Source organism: Erinaceus europaeus, chromosome 3 (assembly GCF_950295315.1).
Source record: "Erinaceus europaeus chromosome 3, mEriEur2.1, whole genome shotgun sequence".
Lineage (NCBI taxonomy): Eukaryota > Metazoa > Chordata > Mammalia > Eulipotyphla > Erinaceidae > Erinaceus > Erinaceus europaeus.
The window spans coordinates 47,914,156-47,942,075 of record NC_080164.1 but is presented as its reverse complement, the minus strand read 5'-3'; the positions used below and the strand labels follow the sequence as shown (position 1 = coordinate 47,942,075).

The following is a 27,920-nucleotide window of genomic DNA, read 5'->3' as shown; positions in this document are numbered from 1 at the left end:
CAGATGCAATATTATTTGATATGGATTGGGAGAGGCATACGGGAAAGTGGGCCCTATCCAAAGGTTCCAGGACTTGGGGAAGTAGAGGCTCTATAGTGGAGATGTGAGGTTCCTGCTGTCTTAGGGTTCAAAAAGACAATGGATAGTTAATGTTATCATTACATTATTTGGTAATTGGGTTAACTTTGAAAAGTCCTTTTGTTAGGGTTTGCTGTACAGTACCCAGTATCTTGTATATAGCTGTGCTATTGGTTGCTTCTGATCTACTTGGTCTAGGCTTTTGAGAGAGTCTGAATATCAATTACACAGCCTATATATTGAAAAGATTCAGTTTGTGTTTTGAAAAACTTCGAGAAATACAATTAATTTTCCCCCTCTCGTATTAACTAGTGATTTATATGACTACACTTTACTAGGAGCGTACATAAACACCATTCCCACCACCAAAAGACTGTGACCCATCCCTCCCACCCACTCCCACCCCCCACTGTCCCAGGAAGCTGCATGTCTACCCCTCACCACAGGGTTTTTACTTTGGTGCCCTACTTAGAATTTGGTCAGGTCCTGCTTTTAGTTTCCCTTTCAGATCTTCTTACTCAACTTCTGTTGATGAGTGAGATCATCCCATACTCATCTTTATCCTTCTGACTTAGCTCACTTAACATAATTCCTTCTAGCTCTGTCCATGATGGGTCAGAGAAGGTGGGTTCATTGTTCTTATAGCTGCATAGTATTCCATTGTGTATATATACCACAGCTTTCTCAGCCACTCATCTGTTTTTGGGCACCTGGCTTGCTTCGAGGTTTTAGCTATTATGAATTGTGCTGCTATTAACATAGGTGTACACACCTCTTTTTGGTTGGGTGTTATGGAGTCCTTGGGTTATAACCCCAGGAGAGGAATTACTGGATCATATGGAAGGTCCATGTCTAACCTTGTGAGAGTTTTCCAGACTGCTCTCCACAGAGGCTGTACCAATTTACATTCCCACCAGCAATGTAAAAGGGTTTCTCTGTCCCCACAACCTCTCCAGCATTTGTTGCTGCTGTCCTTTTTGTTGTATGCCATTCTTATAGGAGTGAGGTGTTATCTTAGTGTTGTCTTAATCTGCATTTCTCTGACAATCAGTGACCTAGAGCAGTTTTTCATATGTTTGTTAGCCTTTTGGATCTCCTCTGAGGTGAATGTTTTGTTCATATCCTCTGCCCATTTTTCGATGGGGTCATTTGCTTTTTTGGTGCTAAGTTTGCTGAGCTCTTTATATATTTTGGTGATTAGTTTCTTGTCTGATGTATGGCATGTGAATATCTTCTCCCATTCTGTGAGGGGTCTCTTTGTTTGTTTAATCATCTTGAAGACTTTTAAAAGTAGAGGTATTAGTTCTTCTTTGAAGGTTTTGTAGAATTCATTTGTAAAACCATCTATTCCAGGACTTTTATTCTTGGGAAGGTTTTTTATAACTGTTTCAATTTCATTAGCTGTGATGGGCCTGTTCATGTTATCTAGTTCCTCTTTACTTAATTTTGAAAGTTGGTAGGTATATAGGAAATCATCCATTTCTTCCAGGTTTTCTAGCTTGGTGGCATAGAGTTGTTCCTAGAAGCCTCACATGATATGTTGAATTTCTACAGTGTCTGTTGTGGTATCTCTTCTTTCATTTTTCACCCAATTTATTTAGGTATTCTCTGTTTTTTGTTTTGTGAGTCTGGCTAAAGGTTTCTCGATTTTGTTTACTCTTTCAAAGAACCAGCATTTACTTTCATTAATCTTTTGTATGGTTTTCTTATTTTCAATGTTATTGATTTCTGCCCTAACTTTAGTGATTTCTGTCCTTCTGGTTGCTTTAGGATTTCTTTGTTCTTCTTCTTCTAGGTCTATAAGATCTGCAATCAGGTTGCTTAGTTGTGCTTTTTCTTATTTTCTAATATGTGCTTGTATGGCTATGAACTTCCCTCTCAGTACTGCCTTAGTTGTGTCCCAAATATTTTGATAGCTTGTGTCTTCATTTTCATTGAACTCTCAAAACATTTTGATTTCTTCCTTTATTTCCTCTTTGACCCAGTAGTTGTTAAGTAGTATACTGTTGAGCTTCCACATTTTGGGACTATTACTAGTCTTTTGTTGATTGTTAAGTGTTAGTTTAATTCCACTGTGGTCTTAGAAGATGCTTGGGATGATTTCAATGCTCTTGACTTTGCTTATGCTATCTTTGTGGCCTACCATATGGTCTATCCTTGAGAATAACCCATGTGGATTTGAGTAGCATGTGTATTCCACTTTCTTGGGATGAATGACTCTGAAAATGTCCAGTAGTCTAGTTTTTCTATCTCCTCATGTCTTTTTTGATTTTCTGCCTGTTTGATCTGTCAAGTTAAGAGAATGGGGTCTTGAAGGCTCCTGCTATGACTGTGTTGCTGTTAATATATTGCTGTAGCTCTTTCATGAGATGTTTGATGTATTTAGATGGCTTCTCATTGGGTGCATAGATGTTAATAATTGTTAAGTCCTCTTGATTGACTGATCCTCTGAGCATTAAGTAGTGTCCATCCCTATCTTTATTAATCTTATTGATTTTAAAGTCTATCATGTCAGATATGAGAATAGCTGTTCCTGCCCTTTTATGTGGGCCATTGGCTTGTATGATAGTTTTTCATCCTTTCACTTTGAGTCTTTATTTGTCTTGTTGAGTTAGGTGGGTTTCCTGTAGACAGCATATTGGTTAAGTTGTGTTTTCTGATCCATCTTCTTACTCTGTGCCTTTTAATAGGTGAATTAAGTCCATTGACATTTATTGATATCAAAGATTGAAGATATTTTAACGCCATTCTTGTAGAGTTTTAGAGTGTTCTGATCTATGGCCTATTTATGGTGGTATGACTGTTTATAGGAGACCTTTGAGAACTTCTTTCAGGGCAGGCTTGGTGATAGTTGATTCTTTCAGCTGTTGCTTGTCTGAGAAGGTTTTGATGCTTCCATCTAGTCTGAATGACAGTCTAGCAGGATACAGTATTCTTTGTTGAAAGCCTTTCTCATTGAGCACTCAATAGATATCTTGCCATTTTCTTCTGGCCTGTAGTGTTTGTGCTGATCTTATGGGTTTTTAAGTCTGCTGCTAATCTTATGGGTTTTCCTCTGTAGGTGACTCTTTTTCTCTTGCAGCCTTCAGGATCCTTTCTTTATCCTTATTCTTTTCCATTCTAAATATGATGTGTTTTGGTGTTTAAGTCTGAGTTAATTCTGTTTGGGACCCTCTGGTCTTGAACCTTTATGTCTTTTATGTAGTCTAGACTAGAGAAGTTCTCAGCTATTATGGCCTGAAGAATGCTTTCTTCTCCTCTCTTTCTTCCTCTGGTAAACCAATAATGCATGTATTATTTCATTTGAAGTCATCCCATAGGTTTCTGTTGTTGTTTTCAGTATCTCTTAATCTCTTTTTCAGATTTCTTATTTCTTTTTTAGTTGTCTCTAATTCATCCTCAAACTTGCTAATTCTGTCTTCATCCTCATTTATTCTATTCTCTATCCCTGTGTTGTTTTCTGGAGTTCATTTATTTTGTTACCCTGTTCTGATACTTTTTTAGCTTGTTCAGCTAGTTGTGTTCTTAGCTCAGCTATTTCAGCTTTCAGCTCTCTAATAACCTTGAGATAATTAGTGTTTTCTTGCAGGATCTCATTTGTTTCTGCATTTCTGATGACAATTCTTTCAAATTTTTTACTCATTCCTGTGATTATTTCCTTAACTAGTGTTTGGATGTTGACCTTATTATTTTGTGCTTCAACCTTTGGGGGGCTTTTAGCTGGACTGTTGTCCTGGTTCATTTCTCAAATATTTCTTCTTGTTGGTTTAACCATTCTATATAGTATGTTATGAGGTACCTCTCTCAGTACTTTTCAAATTACTGATCACTGTTGCCTAGATTGACTTGTGTCTAAGTAAGGTAATTAAAGGGTTCACAGTTGTGGAAATTGACAGTTGTTTCAGTAGTATTTTGATCCCTTAGTTGGAACTCAGTGGCTTAAAAGCCTCTTTTGTTGTTTTTCTTCCCCGTAGGCTATGGGAGCCTATGGGCTTTTAAACTATAAGTAGGCTTATTAGCTTAATCACTGACTCCTGACCAAGAGATAAAGCAGGGTGGGGCAGAGATAATCCAGTGGTTTTACAAAGAGACTTTCACAGCCCCACTGCTAGACCAAGATATAGATATAGGTATAGATCTTCTCCTGAGTTTCCTTGTTAGTTCTCTGTCCCCTGGTATCAGCAGAGGGCCTCCTCACCGCTGCTCCAGCTTCTGAGGGCAGTAGCAATGGAGACTCACAGTTACATTTGGTGAGTCTCAGGGGAGTCCTCTCCTCCTTTCAGCCATGTTTTTGTTGGTAAAACAGACTGGAGGTGGTGCCTCAACTGGTAAACTGCTGGACTGTTACCAGCCACTTAATCTCTCCCTAGGCTCTTCTCTGTCCATGAGCCATATGTGTGTGCACTCACCAGTGATTTGGTGGGTTCCTGAAGTCGTTCTAGTCCTGTCTTGTTGCAGTCCCAGGTGGTCTCCTGCCTTTACCATCTTAATCATAGCTATACATCACCTATTACCTGAATACAGTTTAGTTTTAATTGGTAATTACTTTTTCTGACATAGTTTTCAGATTCGTTGATTTTTGTCATTAAAGTTTGGGGCTCTAGCAGGCCAGGCTAGCTTCGCGGTGGTAGACAGAGACTCGGTGACACATGGCTGGGCAGAGAACACAGTTTAATCTTTATTCACAAGCGGGCAAATCACCACACCATGTGCTTCTCCATCTTTCTCCCCCCAGCGCTGTCCGTAGGGTTTTTGGGGGCGGGGAGAAGGGGCACGTGAAACTAGCAGGGGCTAAACCACCACCTCCCAGAGGCGGGGGGGAGGGGGGGGTGAGGCCAAACTAATGTGAAGCATAGCAACAATTCCCCCTTTTCTTTTACATACCCCCCAATATCCAGCTAGCAAAAGCCTTAACTACATTAAATCTCTTTAATATTTACAATAATTCAGACCTACCTCCTATTATTCTTCACTGGCAAACACCATCTACCCTCCCAGCTATTAAGGTCAAATGGAAAGACCCACTCAATAAAATTTGAAAAGGGCGCTGCTAGGATTTCACAGGGAGTGGTAAAACCTGGGGGTGTAGGGAGTCGGTCTGTAGTGCAGCGGGCTAAGCGCAGGTGGTGCAAAGCACAAAGACCGCCATAAGGATCCCGGTTCGAACCCCGGCTCCCCACCTGCAGGGGAGTCACTTCACAGGCGGTGAAGCAGGTCTGCAGGTGTCTATCTTTCTCTCCTCCTCTCTGTCTTCCCCTCCCTCTCTCCATTTCTCTCTTTCCTATCCAACAACAACAACAACAATAATAACTACAACAATAAAACAAGGGCAACAAAAAGGAATAAATAAATAAAATAAATATAAAAAAAAATTTTAAAAAACCTGGGGGCGTAGACTGCATCTGAATAATTCCTCAACATCATCAAGCCCGGCCTGCTGGAGCTCCGAACTTTAACAACAGACTTTTTTTTTCTTTATTGGAGGGATTAATGGATTACAGTCAACAGTAAAATATAGTAGTTGGTGCATGTGTAACATTTCTCACTTTTCCGAATAACACTCTAACTTCTCACCTAGGTCCTCCTCCACCATCATGTTCCAGGACCTGAACACTTCCCCCTGCCCCAGAGTCATTTACTTTGGTACAATAAGCAATATTCTAGACTTCCTTAAAAAAAAAGATTTATTTATTTATGAGAGAGAGAACCAGAGCATCATTCTAGTTCATGCAATGCTAAGGATCAAACCTAGGGCCTCATGTTTGAGAGTCCAACTCTTTACTTACAATATCACCTTACTTACAATATCACCTTTACTTTACAGTAGCACAGATTTGTTGACTCTTAAAGTAAAATAGATTTCTATATCTATAAAAATATCTGGCACCTTTAAAATGTTTAGTAGACTGAAATGTTTATTCACATTTCCATGTTTAGCCATTGGGACTACCCTATCTGTGATGGTAATTTCTTTTCAAATTTATTTAGTAATTAGAGAGATTGAAAGGAAGAGAACCAGAGTATAACTTTGATATATGTGATGCTATGGATCGATCCTGGGGGCTCATGCATGCAAGCAGGGCACTTTACCCACTGAGAACTTTCTGGGTAGAAGTATATCTCTCTGCTTTCTATATAGATGAGGAGTTAAGAGACTTGATTCATAAAGCTTGCCCTGAATCTCATAGCCAGTGAGCTGTGCAGTATGAATTTAGACTTGACTCTTTGATCCCCAGACCTGAACCCTTCCTGGTGATCTAAGTTATAACAAGTCAGATGAGAAAAGGTTCAAGACACAGTGGCATTTTTATCTTAAGCATTTGTGAGGGACTCTGTGTTCTTTGCTACTCTGAGTGATTGATAGACTAGAGCTAAGTGTCTCTTAATGCAGAACTGCCAGTATCTCAGGAGTCAAACTGCAGTGGAATCTGCTTAATCTGACTGTCAGGTATTTGTTATTTCCTGAGGAAATCGTATGACTTGCTAGTGAGAGGAAATTCTAGCATTTCTAATCATTGGTGTAAAAAATTTAGTGAATCTTTGATTATTGATATTGAAAGTGTGTCTGTAGAAACATTGTTGATACACTGACAGTCTTTTCAATCCAATGAGAATAAGTACTTTCTGTACTATTGCTGACAGGAAGAGTACTTTTTCCCTGAATTGGCTTTGGTAAACTTTTGTTTGTATCAGAAATGCTCTTACAAGTTCCTTGCAATAAACTCCCCCCCCCTTTTTTTTTTATCATCACTGGGACTTCATCTCTGTAACATGATTTTTGTCAGGTAGAAAGACAGAAGCAGAGACAGAGGGAGACAGGGAAAAATAACAGTGACACTTTTCCCAGTGTGGTGAAGGCTAGGCTTCAGCCTGAGTCCTACACATGACAAAGAGGGATACTAGATGAGCTGCCTTGCAGGCCCAAGCTAATCACTTTCTTAGGAAATAGAAATGACATGATTTTTGTAGTCTGTCACTTTGCTATATTTCCTAACTATATATATATATACATACATATATATATGTATATATATATATAGTTAGTGACTTAGTAGTGATTACAGGTTTATAAGATAATAAGGGTATAATTCCACACCATTCCCATCACCCAAGTTCTGTTTCCCTACCCTCACTCCCAACAGTAACCACCATAGTTTTCTCAAGATCATAATTATGGCTGACCATATATTTTATATATACTCTTTGCAAATTCATGTGTTTCAGTTATCTGTATTCCACTTATGAATAGAATTATTCCATAACAGTTCTTCCTTTTTCCTCTTCCCTTTTAGATAAGAGAAACAGTTCCTGACTTTTTCAGGTGTTCTGTAGATTCTCTTGCCTCTTAGTAATGGTGTAAAAAGAAAGGTTCCTTGTTGTAAGAGTGGGTCCCAGTAGAACTGGGGTACAGAGCCCTGTGATCATTTTCTTTTCACATTTCCCCCCTCTGGGACTATGGACCAAGCTTCTTTTTGGGGTGCAGATGGAAGTTAGTTCTGGCTTCTGTAATTGTATCTCTGGTGACATGGATATTGACAGGTTGATCCACACCCCTAGCCTGTTACATTTCCTTAGTAGTGTATGGCTCTTGAGAGGTGTGGTTCTGGGATGCTTTGATGAGATCATCTGCTTGGGGAGGTCAGGATGGAATTATAGTAGCATCTGGAATTCAGTGGCTGAAAGGCAGTAAGATATAAAGCAGAACAAAACGTTTAATAAACAAGGACCAAGGAGTGTGAATAAAGCCTATGAGAGTAAGGACCCTAGGGTGGAAAGAGACTAGAATATCTATTTTGGGTATGTTCCTAGGTACCTGGAATGTTAATAAAGTTTGCTTGAGCTTGATAGCTAACATGAAGATGGGCTAGAAATATTGTTTGGGAAGATGGTGTCAGAGTGCAGGGCAGAACTTGAAAGCCAGGTTAAGGCAGAGAATGGCTTTCAAACTTGAAAAGATAGCTATGAACTACTTACCACATCAATCTACCCAAAGTATAATCATATTTAGCACTGGGGCCTGTATGATCTCCGGGTCCCTGTCAGTCTCATTTTAGGCTGCACACATTGCAGGACGTTTTCCTTGAGTAGTATACTAGGATAACCCAGCCTTCCTTTGGAGAGTGGGGCAGTCTTTACCGTTGCTAGTTTGTAGTGAGGGTAAGGTCCAGAAGAGGTCCACAAAAGGGCTTATGAGAACATTCCTGATGGGGCAACTAGTTATGCTAAAAAGAGGAATCCACTAGAGGTTTAGGTCCATAATATATTTGTGGGAATCCAAGGATTCCCTGAGTAGTACCCCAGGTGATGAGGTTATTGCCTAACAATTTCCAGAAGTTTTCTGCTGGATTCTTTCAGATTTCCTGTGTATAGTATCATATGCAAATAGCAAATCAATAGCATAAGGAGTACAGAAATCAGTTCCTTTTACAATAGCAGCAAAACTGAAAATTATGAGTCACCACTAAAGGAAATAGAAAAATACATAAAGAAACAGAAAGATGTCCCCTGATGATGCGTTGGGAGAATTAATATAGTTAAAATGACTGCTGTACCTATATACAAGTTTAATGTAATCCTTATCAAGGTTTTATAAAATTTCATCAAGAGGAAACTGAAAAATACCCAGAATTGATTATCCCAAGGGGAAAAAAAAGAATGGAAGTATCATGCTTCTTGACTTCAAATTATTCTATAGGGCTGTTAGAATCTTTTTTTTTTTAAACCAGATAAGCTCTTATGGTGGTGTAGGGAATTGAACCTGGGACTTCAGAGACTCTTTGCATAACCATTATGCTATGCATAACCATTATTCACCCCAGGACTGTTATAATCAAAACTGACTGGTACTAGAACCAAAATAGATGCACAGACCAGTGTAAGTTAATTGAAAACCCAGAAATAAGTTCCCCTCCTACAGGCAATTAATTTTTTTACAAGAGGGCAAAGGCCATTAAGTAGAGAGAATCTCTTCATCAATTGGTACTTGAAAAATTGGGTGATGAAATAGGATTGCATATCACCGCATATTACCATACACAAGAGTCAACTCTAAATGGGTCAAGGACTTAGACATTAGAGCTGAAACTATGAATTATATAGAAAGCAACATTGGCAGAACACTCCACTGTCTGCTTTGGAAATGTCTTTGAAAAATCAAGTCCAATAGCAAGGAAAAAACAAAAACAAACTATAGTGCAGGTGGTGCAAAGACTGGTGTAAGAATCGCAGTTCAAGCCCCTGGCTCCCCACCTGCAGGGGAGTTGCTTCACAAGTACTGAAGCAGGTCTACAGGTGTCTGTCTTTCTCTCCCTCTGTCTGTCTCCCCCTCTCTCCATTTCTCTCTATCCTGTCCAACAACAACATTAATAACAACAACAACAATAACTACAATAATAAAAACAACAAGGCAATAAAAGGGAATAAATAAATACTTAAAAATAATAATCAAGAAAAATAAACCAATGGGATGATAAATTGAAAGGTTTCTGCTCAATGAAAGGAATCATCATCAAAATAGACAACCTACTGAATGGGAGATCCTTATATGCCATATATCAGACAAAGGGCTAATAACCAAAATGATAAAATCTTCTTTGAAATTTTTAGTTTTTTAATTTATTTATAAAATGGAAATATTGAAAAGACCATAGGATAAGAGGGGTACAAATCCACACAGTTCCCACCACCAGAGTTCCATATTGCATCTCCTCCCTTGAAAGCTTTTCTATTCTTTATCCCTCTGGGAGTATGGACCCAGGGCCATTGTGGGGTGCAGAAGGTGGAAGGTCTGGCTTCTGTAATTGCTTCTCCGCTGAACATGGGCATTGGCAGGTCGATCCATACTCCCAGCCTGTCTCTTTCTTTCCCTAGTGGGGCAGGGCTCTGGAGAGGTGGGGTTCTGGAGAGGACACATTGGTGAGGTCATCTGTCCAGGGAAATCAGGTTGGCATCATGGTAGCATCTGGAAACTGGTGGCTGAAAAAGAGTTAACATATAAAGCAGAACAACTTGTTGATCAATTATGAACCTGAAGGCAAGAATATTGCAGATGAAGATTTGAGGTCTCTGTTTTGGAAACAGCTAGTAGGTCTATTTTAGGTATATTACAAGGGGCTCATGACTACTAATTTTTCCTGAGCCCCATAATTAACATGCAGGTGGACCCAAGGTACTGTCTGGGGAGATGGTGTCATAGTTGGAAAAAGGACTAGAAAGCTGCATCAGGGAAGAGAGTAGCACCTAAATATGAGGAAAGTATATAAATATCATTAAATGTAACCCCCGTTGATTTGATCTGGGATCCATATTCATCTCAGGAGCCTGTGTAACCTCTGCATCTTTGTAGCTCTGAGCTCTTATTCTGTGGTCATGCCTAGGAACATTCTAGACTGCACTAATTTCAGGACCCATCTTCCTCAAGTGGTACAGAGTATATTGACCCAACCTACCTTCAGAGAATGAGGCTGTCCCTACCATTGTTGATCCTCATAGGGGACAAGGTCCTATAGGGGCCTGCAAAGGAGTACACTGTGTTGTTCTTGATGGAGATAACCTGTGACAGTGGAGACAGGAATCTTTTGGAGTTTTAGGCCCATCCTGTCTATGTGGGAATCCTAGGATTCCCTTACTAGGGCCTTGGGTGATGGGGTGTAGTAACCAAAAGAGCCATCATTAAAGTTTGCTGGTCTCTTGCCCTTACCCAGCTTTTGTAGTCCTTACTTTTTCTGACAAGGTTAGCCTTGGAGTGACTGAGGGAAGTAAATAGGAAGTAGGGGAGGAGAGTAGCTAGGTCTAAGTAGAAACTATTTGATTAGGTACTTTATTTATTTATTTTTTTAGATCTTTCTACTTGCTTGCTTCATTTATTGACTGACTGCAAACTGTTGTGTACTTTTGCTTTAAGATATGTACTTTCCCCTAACTTATGGATACATGAGCACACGTGCCCTATCTCATGGGTCCTGGTCTATATCTAGATTCTGAGGCTTTATTAGGATTGAGAAACACCTGGATGTATACTGATCTCATCTAAAGTAACTTTTCCTGTGTCCCAAATATAGTATGTGATCATTTGAGAGGTGCCCAGACACATGCATCACAATTATAATTCCAAGCAATTATAACCCCAGACTTTATCCAATCATTATGAAATGTACTAGACAGTTTGACTTGTACATTAATCTCTGGTTAGACATCTTTTCTTTATAATTACACTGAAAATCGTCATTTCGCAAATTAACTTTCTTTATATTTGTCCCCATTTGGATAGAGTTGGTTTAATTGATACGTCATTTTAGTCATCACTATCTTAAATAGTATTGAAGCTGGGAGACAGATTATACTGTCAGGTAATACTCGACCATCTTGCTGACCTTTCTTCAGAGTTTGATTCATCACCTTCTCAAATATCTGAAAAACAAAGTAAGAGTGAGAAAGTAGAACTCAGATGCCAATTGGCTGCTCCCTTAATTCAACTTTAGGATGGTGATTAAATGGATGTTTGCCTTCTTGCAGATCAATTATTTTGAGGACTCAGAATGTCTTGCTGTGTCTTGAATTGTGCTCATGTTTTTTCAATAGGCCATAAAAATTCCTGCAAATAATTTGTTTAAAAAATGATAAAATCATCTCCTCTGCCTCCTCTTGGATGGAACTTGAAGGAATTGTGTTAAATGAGATCAGTCAAAAGCAGAAAGATGAATACCAAATGATCTCACCTACAGGTGGAATTTAAGAAACAAAGAGGGAAAGGCAAAACACCAAGTGAAAGTTGGACCACACGTAGCCTGTTGAACAAAGCCAAGGATATGGGGCCCTGGGGGGGAGGGTTGAATGGGACCGGGGATCCAGTGTACAATAGTGTATAAGAACCTAATTGGTTTGGAGGTCAGGACACAGATTCCTATCATGGAAATATGAGAGATTATACTCACATGATATCTTTCCTGTAAGTCATTATTCTCTAATAAAACAATAATAGAGTAAAACAAACATCTTTTCCTAAATAGAAATAATATAAACCATTTCATCATTTGGAAATCATATGTAAAACAATTTAAAAAGCCTTTTGAGAGGGAAAAACAAACTACTATACTTTGTAGTAGTTCTGTTAATTTATGAGAACCATAGGTACTGTGAAAGTTATTAAAGGGCTGAGGAGATAACATAAAGACTATGCAAAAGACTTTTCATGCCTGAGGCTCCAAGATCCTAGGCCAGAGCCTAGTTGTGCTCTGATTTTTTTTCTCTGTGGCTTTTTCTCTATCTCTCATTAAAATAAAATAAAAACCGGGAGTCGGGCTGTAGCGCAGCGGGTTAAGCGCAGGTGGGTAAGCAGGTGGTTAAGCAAAGCACAAGGACCGGCATAAGGATCCTGGTTCGAACCCGGCTCCTCACCTGCAGGGGAGTCGCTTCACAGGCGGTGAAGCAGGTCTGCAGGTGTCTATCTTTCTCTCCCCCTCTCTGTCTTCCACTCCTCTCTCCATTTCTCTCTGTCCTATCCAACAACGACGACAACAACAATAATAACTACAACAATAAAACAACAAGGGCAACAAAAGGGAATAAATAAAATAAAATATTAAAAAAAACATTACACCATCTAAAAAAATAAATAAATAAAAACCAACTGAAAAAAGAAAGTCACAAAAAAGTGTCAAATGGATGAGTTGAGGAGGCAGCACACCTGATTGCACCATGTGGAAGGATCTGGGCACAAGACCATCCTCTCCACCTTCACAATCATTGAAGAAGTAATTCAGGTTTCTTTCCACTAGCTTTTCTATCTCCTAGCCCCCTCTCAGTTTTTCTCTGTTCCATCTAATAAAAGAAAAGGAAAAAGAAGAAGAAAAAAAATCTCATGAGTCCAACCCCCACCACACTGGAAAAAACTTTGGTGCTTTGGTGTCTTTCCTTCTTGCCCTCTCCCCCTCTCTGTTTATCTGTCTTTTTCACTAAAAAACTCAGCTCTGAGTAGTGAAATTCTGGTGAGGGAAAAAAAAGAAAAGTGTCAGAAAAAGCTCATGACCCAAAGCCACTCATCTAACAGATGATAGAGATAACACATGCCTTTTTATGTTTTTAGTGATTTAACATTGTTTTATGAAATTATGGTATAACAGGGGTATAATTCCATATTGTTCCCACCACCAGAGTTCTGTGCTCCCTTTATTGGAAACTGCAGTAGTTCTAGGGGCCAGGTGGTGTCACACCTGGTTAAGTGCACACATTACAGTGTACAAGGACCCAGGTTCATGTCCCTGATCCCCACCTGCAAGGAGAAGCTTCACAAGTGGTCTCTTCCCCTCCCTACTTCCCCTACCCTCTCAATGTATCTCTGTCCACCCCTTAATAAGTAAATGAAACTACAGTAGTTCTCCCAAGGTCACATATGTAGGATAACTACTATTTCTATGACTATCTATATGTATATATGTCCCCCCTTTTTTATAGTCCTTCTTGTGTTGAAATTTAGATTGTTTAGGGAGCTGTATGGCCAGTGCCAAATGGTAGGTTAAGCAAGACATTCTTGAGCTATTTCCTAGTAATTACTAGACTTGTAGGAGATATAATTTCTACTTAGGCTGTGTAGAGTTGGAAAACTATTATTGACTAGAAGTCTAACAACCTATCAATGGGGAGGAATGAAAAACTACAGAGTAGAAGTGACACACTGAGCAACAAATTATAAAATGCATTGAGGTTAATAGAAATGTTGAAAGAGGATAAATTAAGATTTTTAACATTTACAATACATAATTTTAAAAGTTTATGGTGCTGTGTAAACAGAGTATGTCTAAGATTTGTTTTTGATACGTGTTGTATGTTTCCGCTATTGTTGAAATTTATCTGCTCTGTGAGTTATATTTATCAAATAAATAATAAAACATATTTTAAATACCCAAAAAGAAAATTTTAAAATTGATGCAGAGGATCTTTCCCCTTTCATTTGCAAAGAAATAACTAAGAAGAAACTATGAATTATTACTTTGTTTTAAATTGGAATATTATTCTCTAGTTGTAGAAAGTCACCAGCTTAACTAGTTTCTCTGATCCATATTGCAGCATTAACCTGTTTTTAAATTAAAAATAGTAAGTTCTCCTAGGAAAAGTACTGACCCTACTAGCAGAATCTAAAATAAAACTACTTTTCTCTCTGTAAAGTTGATGAAAACCGTATGTGGAACTGAAAGTTAAGTTCTATCTAGTTTTTAGTGATTACTAAGTACTTTTTAATTGTTGATTGTACATGGAAGTAAAACTAAGTACAAAATTCTCCAACACGTTTTTCTACACTTCACTTTTGGAATATACAACTTTATTGGGCTATCAGAAAAATCATGATGACTTTTTTGCATAGAAAAAACAGAAAAACACATGATCTTTCTGGCAGTGTAGTAAAGCTTTTTTTTTTTTTTATTTGGTTTGCCTTTTTCTGGGCAGCTTGTGGGATTAGTTTGTGTTGATGGGTTTATAAGTGCAACTGCGCATATGCTTCAAGACAACTAAGTGAGCACCATTCTCTGCAATTTAAGACTGAGCCAGTATTCCTGCTGTACCTCCTGTTTTATTAGATTCTGTCTTCACCTTACCTTTTTTAAAAGCTTTATTCGTGGGAGTTGGTTGGTAGCGCAACGGGTCTACCTTCCTTTCCCCCTCTGTGTTTCCCCTGCCCTCTCCATTTTTCTCCATTCTATCCAATAACAGCAACAACAAGGGCAACAAAAATGGGAAAAATGGCCTCCAGGAGCAGTGGATTCACGGTGCCCGCACCTAGCCCCAGCGATAACTCTGGAGGCAAAAAAAAGTTTTATTCGTTTTTTTTTTTTACTCTTTTTTATTCATTCATTTTATTTTTTTTTATTGCCACCAACACTGTTGCTGGGTTTTTAAAAATTTCTTTATTGGGGAATTAATGTTTTACATTTGACAGTAATACAATAGTTTGTGCATGCATAATATTTCCTAGTTTTCCATATAACAATACAACTTCCACTAGGTCATACTTTTTGGACCTGTATTCTCCCCCCCGACCTACCCCAGAGTCTTTTATTTTGGTGCAATACGCCAATTCCAATTCAGGTTCTGCTTGTGTCTTCTCTTCTGATCTTGTTTTTCAACTTCTGCCTGAGAGTGAGATCATCCCATATTCATCCTTCTGTTTCTGACTTAGTTCACTTAACGTGATTTTTTCTAGGTCCATTCAAGATCGGCTGAAAATCGTGAAGTCATGTTTTTTTAATAGCTGAGTAGTATTCCATTGTGTATATATACCACAACTTGCTCAGCCACTCATCTGTTGTTGGACACCTGGGTTGCTTCCAGGTTTTGGCTATTACAAATTGTGCTGCTAAGAACATATGTGTACACAGATATTTTTTATGGATGTGTTGGGTTCCTTAGGATATATCCCCCCAGGAGAGGAATTGCAGGGTCATAGGGTAGGTCCATTTCTAGCCTTCTGAGAGTTCTCCATCCAGGTTGTTCTCCACAGAGGTTGGACCAATTTACATTCCCACCAGCAGTGCAGGAGGGTTCCTTTGACCCCACACCCTCTCCAGCATTTGCTGCTGTTACTTTTTCTGGTGTATGACTTCACAGGAGTGAAGTGGTATCTCATTGTTGTCTTTATTTGCATTTCTCTGACAATCAAAGGCTTGGAGCATCTTTTCATGTGTTTCTCAGCCTTTTGGATCTCTTCTGTGGTGAATATTCTGTCCATGTCCTCCCCCCATTTTTGGATGGAGTTTATTTGTTTTCTTGTGGTTGAGTTTGGCAAGCTCTTTATATATTTTGGCTATTAAACTCTTGTCTGATGTATGGCATGTAAAGATTTCTCCCATTCTGTGAGGGATTTCTTTGTTTGGGTAGTGGTTTCTTTAGCTGTGCAGAAGCTTTTTAATTTGATGTAGTCCCATAGGTTTATACTTGCCTTAGTCTTCTTTGTAATTGGATTTGTTTCATTGAAGATGTCTTTAAAAAATGATGCAGAAAAGAGTTCTGCCAATATTTTCCTCTAAGTAGCTGATAGTTTGTGGTCTAACATCCAAGTCCTTGATCCACTTGGAATTTACATTTGTGTTTGGTGAAATATAGTGGTTCAGTGTCATTCTTCTGGCATGTTTCAACCCATTTTTTCCAATACCATTTGTTGAAGAGACTCTACTTTCCCCATTTAATAGTTTGGGGCACCTTTGTCAAAGATTAGATGTCCATAGGTGTAGGGGCTTACTTCTGGGCTCTCAATTCTATTCCACTGGTCAGTGTGTCTATTGATGTTCCAGTACCAAGCAGTTTTGATGCCAATGGCCCTATAATACAATTTGAGATCTGGGAGTGTGATGCCTCCAGTTGTGTTCTTTCTTCTCAAGATTGTTTTGGCAATTCTAGGTCTTTTCTGGTTCCAGATAAACATTTGTAGCATTTGTTCTGTTCTCCTAAAAAATGTGTTTGGGATCTTGATGGGGACAACATTAAATTTGTATATGGCTCTGGGTAGTATATTCATTTTGATGATGTTAATTCTTCCAGCCCATGAACATGGAACTTTATTCATTTTTATAGGAGAGATCAGAGAGAAGAGCACTGCTCAGCTCTGGCATGTGGTCTTGCCAGGGATTAAACCTAGGCTTCCGGAACCTCAGGCATGCAAGTTCTGAGCTCCAATGCTGAGATAGCTCCTGGGTTCTCATTCTTCCTTCGTAAAAACTACTTTCTAGTCATTCTCGCCTGAAAATGGATGTTAATAATCCTTCAAGTGATATTTGGTGTTAAGAATTTTTCTTGAGTTTCTATTCACTCCTGTGATGCCATGTCTGTCTTTGCTTGTTTTTAAAACCTGTTTTTATTCATTCGAAAGTTTCCAAAGCAGCTTTTGAAGGCTTGAATGACAAACTTAAGTCATATTTAACTTTCCAGTGGTCCTAGTAAGTTAAAGATAAAGCAGAATAATATAGGTCTGTTTGATACCTAAAGTAAACATGCACTTAAAGAATAGAGGAAAAAACCTTTAAATTTCTGGTAACTGTAGATAGGCACTTATTATTGAGACATATATGTAGGTTGTTAAAACTTGAAAAATCATGAGGAAAGTATATGGAATATCTGTTTACTGGTTTTCTTGCCATTTATCATTCAATTTGAATTTTTTTTTTGTGGGGGTGGCTGGAAGGTAGTGCACCGGGTTAAACGCACATAGTACAAAGTCAAGGAACCATAGTACAAAGTCAAGGAACCATGTAAGGAACCCCTGGCTCCCCACCTGCAGGTGGTCTCTTAGCAAAAGGTGAAGAAGTTCTGCAAGTGTCTTTCTCTCCCCTTTTCTGTTTTCCCTTCCTCTCTCAATTTCCCTCTGACCTATACAACAACAGCAGCAACAACAATAACAATACCAGCAACAGGCACAGGTACTCAGCCCCAGAGCTTTTAAAAACTTTTTAAAAAAAAGTTCCTTTTTTTTTGCCTTCAGGGTTATTCCTGGGGCTCAGTGCAGGCACTAGGAATGTACTGCTCCTGGTGGCCATCCCCCCCCACTCCATTTTTATTGGATAAGACAAAGAGAAATTCAGAGGGGAGGGGAAGACCTGTAGACCTGCTTCGATAGCTTGTGAAGTGACCCCCTTGCAGGTGGAGAACCGGGGGTTTGAACCAAAATGTTTTTTAAAATTTATTTACTTTTTAAAAAATTATTTGTTTGATAGGACAGAGAGAAATTGAAAGGAAAGGGGGAGATAGTGATAAAGAGAAACAACCTGCAGCAGACCTGCTCTAGCACTTGTGAAGCTTCTTTTCTGTAGATGGGGATGCTTAAACAGGTCTGTCACTGCCCAGCCCCCGAAATCTTGTAAAATAAAAAGTGACCAGTATAATTTACCATAATAAATAATTTTTAAGTTACCAGATATCTCAAATGACCAAGTAGTTTATTGTTAAAAAAATAATCATGGTATTAGAAACATTCACTTTTTTAGTGACATGTGCCCTTGTGTTCAGTAGAGAAGGATCTTCCCACAAATAACCGTTGCAATTTTTTTTTTCATTTGCAACTGACATCATCACATTTAAGTTGTCCAGTTCATTTCTTTCAACTATGAAGTTTGATTTTCATCAGAAGGTCAAGTTTAGGTTAATTACATCAAACACATATTCTTATAGAAGCCTTTTTATACTTTTCAAAACTTCTAAAACTGTTGAGTTATGATCCTAATTAATGGTGTAGTTGTTCTCTTGTGCTCTGTTTAAATGCTTAGATGGTAGGAAAAAGTATCTCAAAGAAGAGATGGTATCACTAAGAAATGACACTGATGCTTTTTACAGAGTCCAGCATGTAAATCATGCCTCTGGCAATTTCTTGAACCATTGATGAGTGAATCAATGGGTAACATTAATTATTTACTAGCTACCAAGTCTTTAGACTAAGTACATACTGTGTATTTTTCAAGAACAATCACAACAGCTTCATGATAACTGAACGCCTTGCACAAATCTATTGTCAGTGGCCCCAACACTTAACCCTTTGATGAAAATGAAAAAGTTAACAGTATAATTTAGCACACACAATTTTTTAAATAGCAAATCATCTCAAATGACCAAATAGATTATTTCTTCTGTTCTTCCCTTCATGACATCTTCTTCTCTCAGTCTGTCTCTGTCTCTCTGCTTCCATTTTCTATCTCTTATAAAAACATTTTATAAAAAAAAAATCAGATCATTGCTCAGCTCTGGCTGGGGATTGAACCTGTAACCTCTGGTGCCTCTACATGAAAGTCTTTTTGCTTAACTATTATGTAAAATATTATACGCATAAAAATGAATCTTTATAAAAAGTAAAATCAAATAATAGAAGGATTAATAAGTGAATATAATCCAAAAAGGTTTTGTTGTTGTTCTTGCTTTTTGTTATTGCCACTGCTTCACTATTTTGGCCAATTTTTTAGGTAAAGAAAGACACAGAAGGAAAGACACTATAACACCTAAGCTTACTCCATTGTGATAGGGCCTGAGCATGAACCTAGGCCACTTGCATAGCAAAACAAGCACCCATCCAAGTGAATTATCTCTCTGGTCCAAAAGTCTTGGGTTGCAAGAAAAGTCATGATGCATTTTTTCATAGAAAAATACAACCCCACCAATGTGCCTTGGAGCTGTTTCCCCAGAGCCCTTCCCCACTAGGGAAAGATAGAGACAGGTTGGGAGTATGGATTGACCTGTCAATGCCCATGTTCAGCGGGGAAGCAATTACAGAAGCCAGACCTTCCACCTTCTGCATCCCACAATGACCTTGGGTCCATACTCCCAGAGGGGTAAAGAATAGAAAAGTTGTCAGGTGAGGGGATGGGATACGGAGGTCTGGTGGTGAGAATTGTGCAAAGTTGTACCCCTCTTATCCTATGGTTTTGTCAATGTTTCCTTTTTATAAATAAAAAAAATTAAAAGAAAATAGAGAAAAAAAAAAGAAAAATATTGAAAAGTACATCATGACTGCCTACAACCCAACAGATATTTAAACATTGGTTCCTGTTTTACTTTGCAATACATTATGTGAATTTCAGCACACAGATACTCTTACCTATTTTCTTATATTGATTGCTAATCTTTGTAAAGATGTGACTTATGTGCTTTTAATTTTGGACTAAAAATAAACTGAAATGAGCTTCTTTTTTTTTTAAAAAAAAGATTTTATTTATTTATTAATGAGAAAGATAAGAGGAGAGAAAAAAAGAACTAGACATCACTCTAGTACATGTGCTGCCAGGGATTGAACTCAGGACCTCATGCTTGAGAGTACAATGCTTTATCCACTGTGCCACCTCCTGGGCCACCTAAAATGAGCTTTTTATTTCTTTTATGATAGTTTGTGGTCAAACTATCAAATACTTAGAGGAAAATATTGGCAGAACTCTTTTCCGCATAAATTTTAAAGACATTTTCAATGAAACGAATCCAATTACAAAAAAGACTAAGGCAAGTATAAACCTATGTGACTACATCAAATTAAAAAGCTTCTTCACAGCAAAAGAAACCACTACCCATACCAAGAGATCCCTCACAGAATGGGAGAATATCTTTACATGCCATACATCAGATAAGAGTTTAATAAGCAACATATATAAAGAGCTTGCCAGACTCAACAACAAGACAACAAATAACCCCATCCAAAAATGGAGGGAGGACATGGACAGAATATTCACCACAGAAGAGATCCAAAAGACCGAGAAACACATGAAAAAATGCTCCAGGTCTCTGATTGTCAGAGAAATGCAAATAAAGACAACAATGAGATATCACTTTACTCCTGTGAGAATGTCATACATGAGAAAAGGTAACAGCAGCAAATGCTGGAGAGGGTGTGGGGTCAAAGGAACCCTCCTGCACTGCTGGTGGGAATGTCAATTGGCCCAACCTCTGTGGAGAACAGTCTGGAGAACTCTCAGAAGGCTAGAAATGGACCTACCCTATGACCCTGCAATTCCTCTCCTGGGGGGATATATCCTAAGGAACCCAATACATCCATCCAAAAAGATCTGTGTACACATATGTTCTTAGCAGCACAATTTGTAATAGCCAAAACCTGGAAGCAACCCAGGTGTCCAACAACAGATGAGTGGCTGAGCTAGTTGTGATATATATACACAATGGAATACTACTCAGCTGTAAAAAATGGTGACTTCACCGTTTTCAGCCGATCTTGGATGGACCTTGAAAAAATCATGTTGAGTGAAATAAGTCAGAAACAGAAGGATGAATATGGGATGATCTCACCACTCTCAGGCAGAAGTTGAAAAACAAGATCAGAAGGGAAAACACAAGTAGAACCTGAACTGGAATTGGAAAATTGCACCAAAGTAAAAGATTGGGGTGGGTGGGTGCAGAGAATACAGGTCCAAGAAGGATGACAGTGGACCTAGTGGGGGTTGTATTGTTAAATGGGAAACTGGGGAATGTTATGCATGTACAAACTATTGTATTTACTGATAAATGTAAAACATTAATTCCCCAATAAAGAAATAAATTTTTAAAAATTTTATGTTTTTTATTCATTTAATACTGATTGACAAGATTGTAGGATAGGAGGTGTACAACTCCATATAATTCCCACCACCTGAGTTCCATATCCCATCCCCTCCATTAGAAGCTTTCCTATTCTTTATTCTCTGGGAGTATGGACCCAGGATCATTATGAGGTGCAGAAAGTGGGAAGTATCCCTGTATATGTATTAGGTATATTGTATATTATTTTGCATTAAACATATGATATGTGACATTGACACTTTAGAAATACAGTGTACATTAAAATATGATTTATTTCATTTATGTCTTAGCTTGTTTTTCTTTATAGTTTAAAGCACAATGGAAGAATTCTGTATGTTCACCACTGGATCTTTGCATCTAGAAATCTTCCTATCATGGAATGTTGTACCTCAATGAATATTGTAATTAGAAAAAAAAAAAGGAAAAGAAAAAATTCATTTATACAAGACTTGTTGAGACTTAATTTTATTTGTCACTGAGTATGCTTAATTCAGATTGTTTTATTAGATTGTAGTAAATTAAAAATTAGACCTTATTTTTATTTCTTTTTCCTTAGGAAGAATCCACAGCACAAGATAGAATATAGACATGTTACAATTCCAAGTAAGTAATTTTTCTTCAGGAAACTCAAAACCTTCAAATGATTATCCTATTAAGCCTAGATAAGGTTTCCAGTTATTGTGAATTTTTAAATTTCTACTTCTGTGAGTAAGTTGAATTATAGAGTTTAGTAATTTTTCTTATATTTAAAATAAAATAAAACTAGGAACCCTGGAGGTAGCTCAGAAGGTAGAGTTCATGCCTTCCATTGCTGAGACCCTAGGTTTGATCCCGGCACCACATGGAAGCAGCATAGACAAAACCAAGAACAAAAGCAGATTGGGCTTCATGTACTACTACTTTGCTCTTTCTCAATCTCAAAATATAGAGTAAAAAACTGGACTAAGGAGGCTGCTTAGTGATACCGTACATGTGTGAGGACCTAGATTTGTTCTCTGTTTCCACATGAAACAATCATAGCTTTTTGTATAAATCTACAGTTAGGTTTCAACAAAATGTATATTTGTCCTTATACCTAGTAGGATTCTTTTGTCTGTAGGTACTTGGAAAACAAAATCTCAAAATAGCCCGATAATGAAAACTGATTAACATCTTTAATTATAAAGCCCAAATAAGACTCTCACAAAGCTTTCCCCCTGCAGGTGGAGACCAGGGGCTCAAACCCGGGTCCTTGCACATTGTAACTTGTGCACTCAACCAGGTGTGCCACCACTCAGCCCCGGCCAAATAAGACTGTATTTAACAAAATTTGTTGCTTTGGTTCATTAAAAATATAATAATGTCACCAAAAATCCCATTTCTTTCCATCCTTTCTTTAGAGAAATAATTTTCATCAAAAATTTGATTTCTTGCCCCACCAAGAGACAGTATGCATCTGCATTCAGCTGAGATGTAGGCATCTGAGTTTACATTTAAGAGAAAAGATAAAATAATTTTGGCTCTCTTTCTTCCTAGGAAAAGTCATGAAATACACTTTAAAAAACTGACTTAAATTGTGTATTTATTCTTGAACCAATGACCATTATACTCACTGATTGGTTTATATCACTCCTAGAACTACAGTGGTGCCACTTATTCAAAACTACAGGGATCACCAATATTTGGGGGAGAAAGAGGAGTGACAGATACCAGAGAAGCAACTATTAATTCCCTTGCTTTCAGATGCTAATATTTCCCCCATTTAGTGTCTTCTAGCTTATTTGTATCATTAATTCAGGGGCACTCAATACAAACTACTTCTGTCCTTTTTTTTTTTTTTTTTTATAACCAGAGCACTGATCAGCTCTGCCTTATGGTGGTACAAGGGGTTGAACTTGAAACTTGAGAGCCTCAGGCATGCGAATCTATTTGCATAACCATTATGTTACCTCCCCCATTATTCCTGTCCATAGAGTGAGAGAATAAAATGCATGCTCTCCAGTCTATAGTTGTTTGTATTTATATTTGTACTAACAACAAATTGTAGCAAAGTGATAAAAAGAATTAGTTGTACCACAAAGAAGTTCCATTTGAGATTTCTGATTAAAGCATACTTCTGTTCTTAACCACTCCATATACAGATAGACTCTTTTTTTCTGAAATAATTTGGTATGGAGGTTTTATTTTATTACCTGTTATGCTTTTCTTTATTCAAACTGTACCTAATGACTAGCTGTTATCATGATTAACTTAAATTCCTTTCCAGTAACCACAGAATTCTGTTAATTAAAAGCTTTATTTTATTGAGAATGGTTATAATTATGCCATGAAAGAACATTGGACACATCTGTATATTTTTAAAAATATTTTTGCATAGAGACAGAGATATTGATTGGGGAGGGAGAGGTAGAAAGGGAGAGAGACACCTGCAATACTGATTCAGCACTAGTGAAGCTTTGCCCCTGCAGGTGGGGAACAGGGGCTTGAACCTGGGTCCTTGCACACTGTAATGTATATGTTTAACCAGATGTGCCACCTCCTGGACCCATCACACCTATGTATTTTTTTATACAAACAGAAACCATTTTCCTTAAAACTATCAATATGCAGTAATAGGAAATAGTTTAAAATTTCTGGTAAGTCCGTTGGATAAGAGGGGTACAGTTCCACACAATTCCCACCACCAGCATTCTCCATCCACCCCATCCATTGAAAGCTTTCCTATTTTTTATCCCTCTGGGAGTGTGGGTCCAGGGTTATTATGGGCTGCAGAAGGTGGAATGTCTGGCTTCTCTGCTGGACATAGGCATTGGCAGATTGACCCACACTCCCAGCCTGTTTCTGTCTTTCCCTAGTGGGGTCGGTGTCTGGAGAGGTGGGGTTCCAGGACTTTCTGTTGAGGTCAACTACCCAGGGAAGTCATGATGATGTCATAGTAATAGTAGCATCCACAGCTTGGTGGCTGAAAAGCAATAAGATATAAAGCAGAACAAATTGTTGAACCTAAAGGCAAGAATATTGCAGATGAATATTTGGGGGTCTCTGTTTTGGAAGAATCTAGTTGGTCTATTTTAGGTATATTCCAAGGGGCCCATGACTTTACTAGTTTTTGCCTGAGTTTGACAGCTAACTTGCCCATGGTCTAAAAGTATTGTGTGGGGAAATAGTGTCAGAGTCGGGAATAAAACTAGAAAGCTTGGGGGAGTCGGGCTGTAGTGCAGCGGGTTAAGCGCAGGTGGCGCAAAGCACAAGGACCAGCATAAGGATCCCGGTTCAAACCCCGGCTCCCCACCTGCAGGGGAGTTGCTTCACAGGCGGTGAAGCAGGTCTGCAGGTGTCTATCTTTCTCTCCCCCTCTCTGTCTTCCCCTCCTCTCTCCATTTCTTTCTGTCCTATCCAACAACAACAACAACAATAATAACTACAACAATAAAAAAAAAAAGGGCAGCAAAAGGGAATAAATAAATAAATATTAAAAAAAAAACTAGAAAGCTTGGAAGAGAGTAGCTCCCAAATATGGGAAAAGGATATAAGTACCATTATTGTAAACCCCACTGATCTGATCTGGGGCCCATAATCAGCATGAGAGCCTGTGTAACCACTGCTTCCCTGTCAGTCTGAGCTCACATTCCATGGTCATTCCCACTGCTTTTAGAGAAGCTTCAGTGTCATGGTGTCTTTCCCTCTCTCCATTTCTCTTTCTTTACCTCTTTCCCTCTACCCCTCCCCCCTTCCTTCTTCCCTCCCTTCGTTGTTTCCTTCCTTCCTTCCTTCCTTCCTTCCTTCCTTCCTTCCTTCCTTCCTTCCTTCCCTCACTCCCTTCCTTCCATCTTTTCTCTTTCTTTTTATTTATTTTTCCTCCAGGGTTATTGCTGGGCTCGGTGCCTGCACCATGAATCCACCGCTCCTGGAGGCTATTTCCCCCCCCCCCTTTTGTTGCCCTTGTTGCTGTAGCCTCGTTGTGGTTATTATTATTACCATTGTTGATGTTGTTCGTTCTTGGATAGGACAGAGAGAAATGGAGAGAGGAGGGGAAGACAGAGAGGGGGAGAGAAAGATAGACACCTGCTTCACCGCCTGTGAAGTGACTCCCCAGCAGGTGAGGAGCCAGGGGCTGGAACCGGGATCCTTACGTGGGTCCTTGCGCTTTGCGCCGTGTGCGCTTAACCTACTGCGCCACCGCCTGACCCCATTTATTTTTTTAATAAGTGACAGGAGGTGGGGTAGAGACTGACCAGTGTTCTGGTGGTACTCATGGTGGTACTGGGGATTGAAATTGGGATTTCAGAGCCTTGGGCATGAAAATCTTTCATATAACCATTATATTATCTCCCCAGCCCTGTCTATAGCTTTCTATATGAAAAAGCTGGGCCAGGGTAGTAAATACTCACAATGACAAAAAAGAAAAAAAATTTAAATGTTTTTTATTTTGTGTAGGAAATTTTCATGTTTAGAGATACCAGTCTAAAATACATTCTCTTTTTTTTTTTTTTCCTAGTTGACTGGGGAGAGCATAGCCATGCCTCCAATAGTCTTTTATTTATTTATTTTTTTCACCGCTCCTATCATCAAATGTCTGTGTCCCCATCCCCACCTTCACAGATAACCACCATAGTTCTCTCAGTCTTAAATACTGGTTGAAATTTTGTTTTTTTTCACACTCATATGTTCTGTGTTGCCAGTAATATTATATTTAACCAGAATGTAAATTGTATGAAAACAGGTATTTTTGGTAAGTTTTTAAAAAATATTCCCTTTTGTTGCCCTTGTTTTTTTGTTGTATTATTGTTGTTGTTGGATAGAATAGAGAGAAATGGAGAGAGGAGGAGAAGACAGGGGTAGAGAAAGATAGACACCTGCAGACCTGCTTCACCAATTGTGAAGTGACTCTCCTGCAGGTGGGGAGCCCGGGGCTCGAACCCGGATCCTTCCGCCAGCCCTTGCACTTTGCACCATGTGCGCTTAACCCGCTGTACTACGGCCCAACTCCTGAAAACGGGTATTTTTGTTTTTAGAGTATCAATAACTGAGTAAGTATTCACAGGGATAAATTCGTGCTTATGTTACTATCTAGGAATTCAGAAATTCTCACCTGAGGCCCCAGAGGTCCCAGGTTTAATCCCTGTCACCTGGGTTCAAGCCCCTGGTCCCCACCTGCAGGTAGAAAGCTTCAGAGTGGTGAAGCAGGGCTGTAGGTGTCTTTCTGCCTCTCTCCCTATCTACCTTTTCCTCACCTCTCAATTTCTCTCTGCCTTTATCCAATAATAAATAAAATAAAAAGATTTTAAAAGATAATTATTATTTTAACAAATTATAACTTTCCCTTTGTACAAATGTGTAGTGGTTGGCTATGTAGCAAATAAAATTAATTCTTGATAAAGTGGTTTTATAGTAAGACATCTCTAACCTCAGATTGAGTAGTGGTTGATGTGTCATGTGCCAAACTTCTGTTTTTCAGTGAGAAGCATTTCAGATGATGACAGTGATAATGTTGGACAACCCAATCAGTATGACCTGAATGACAGCTTTGTGGATGATGATGAAGAAGAATTTGAGCCAACAGATGAAGATTCTGATTGGGAACCTGGAAAGGAAGACCTAGACATGGAAGATATGGAAGAGCTAATGAAAGAAGCAAAAACATTTATGAAAAGAAAAAAGTGACACTTCTCTACAATAATTTATAGTTTATATGGAAAAATTCAAGAACTACATAGGTACTTAAATGATAATTGGTTTCCTTTTTTAATATATATACCAGAGCACTGCTCAGTTTTGGCTTATGGTGGTTTGGAGGATTGAACCTGGGACTTTGGAACACCAGGCATGATAATATATTTTTCATAACCATTATGCTATCTACCCCCACCCTGGTTTCCCTTTGTTATAGTTATGGCTTCATTATTGACTGTAAATAAAACATTGAAACATCAACCTTCACTATAGTAGATAAAATTTGTTTTACTGCTTTGCTTTTTTTCCCCTTTCCCTTTTTGACAGCACTTAAAGCATCTAGAAATCGGAACAGAGTTAAAGAGAAACAACAATTTTTCATGTATTTTGTGGGTAATAAAACATAAAAGCTTTGGATTACACAAAAACATTGGTCTTTTTACCTTGGTTACAAAGATTCTGACTTTATAGAAGACTGCAAGTATAACTGGGAAGGTTACGTCATAGGTGGGAGAGTAGGACTCTTTGCTATTGAAGTAATTCTTTAAGTAGCACTAGGCTTTTTAAAAAATGACAGCCACCATATAATGACTACTCTTCTAGTATCTTAGATGTGAGCTTTGCTATTTCCTTGCCTACTCTAATACTTTTCATTTTGGGGAAATTAATGCCGGGTGAGTACTAAAATAGATCCAACTATAATATACAAGAGAAATATTCACCATAAAGAAAGTGTTTGTTTTTTGTGTATTATATCTGCAACTTACTATCTGATATTTTTAAAGATTTGTTTTCATGAGATAGTAAGAGACAGAGAAACTAGAGCATTGCTCAATTCTATACATATTGGTGACCGGGATTAAACCTGGGACCACTGGGGCCTCAGATGAGAATTTTTGAAATTCCTAGATGGTAACATAAGCATGAATTTATTCCTAAGAATACTTATTGAGTTATTGATTCCCTAAAACCAAAAAAAAAAAACAAAAACCTGTTTTCGTAGAATTTACATTCTGGTGAAATACAATGAAACATTGCTGACAAACAGAATAACTACCTTAATATTAAACATAGAACATAAAAGCTTTGGATTACACAAAAACATTGGTCTTTTTACCTTGGTTACAAAGATTCTGACTTTATAGAAGACTGCAAGTATA

The 27,920-nt window shown here is 38.3% G+C and overlaps 1 protein-coding gene across 3 annotated transcripts in view; it reads left to right on the top strand.

Annotated features, from left to right (window-relative positions):
• APLF (aprataxin and PNKP like factor) overlaps positions 1–27,027 on the top strand; it is an 89,380-nt gene extending 62,353 nt beyond the window's left edge. For 2 of the 3 annotated variants that reach the window (XM_007521262.3, XM_060187172.1), the window contains 2 exons: positions 21,665–21,711; positions 26,546–27,027. In XM_007521262.3, coding sequence (XP_007521324.2) covers positions 21,665–21,711; positions 26,546–26,751 — 253 coding nt within the window. In that variant the 3' untranslated portion in view covers positions 26,752–27,027. The remainder of the gene's footprint in view (positions 1–21,664; positions 21,712–26,545) is intronic. The other variant, XM_060187171.1, reaches the window with a different exon arrangement.
• The last annotated feature ends 893 nt before the right edge of the window (positions 27,028–27,920 follow it).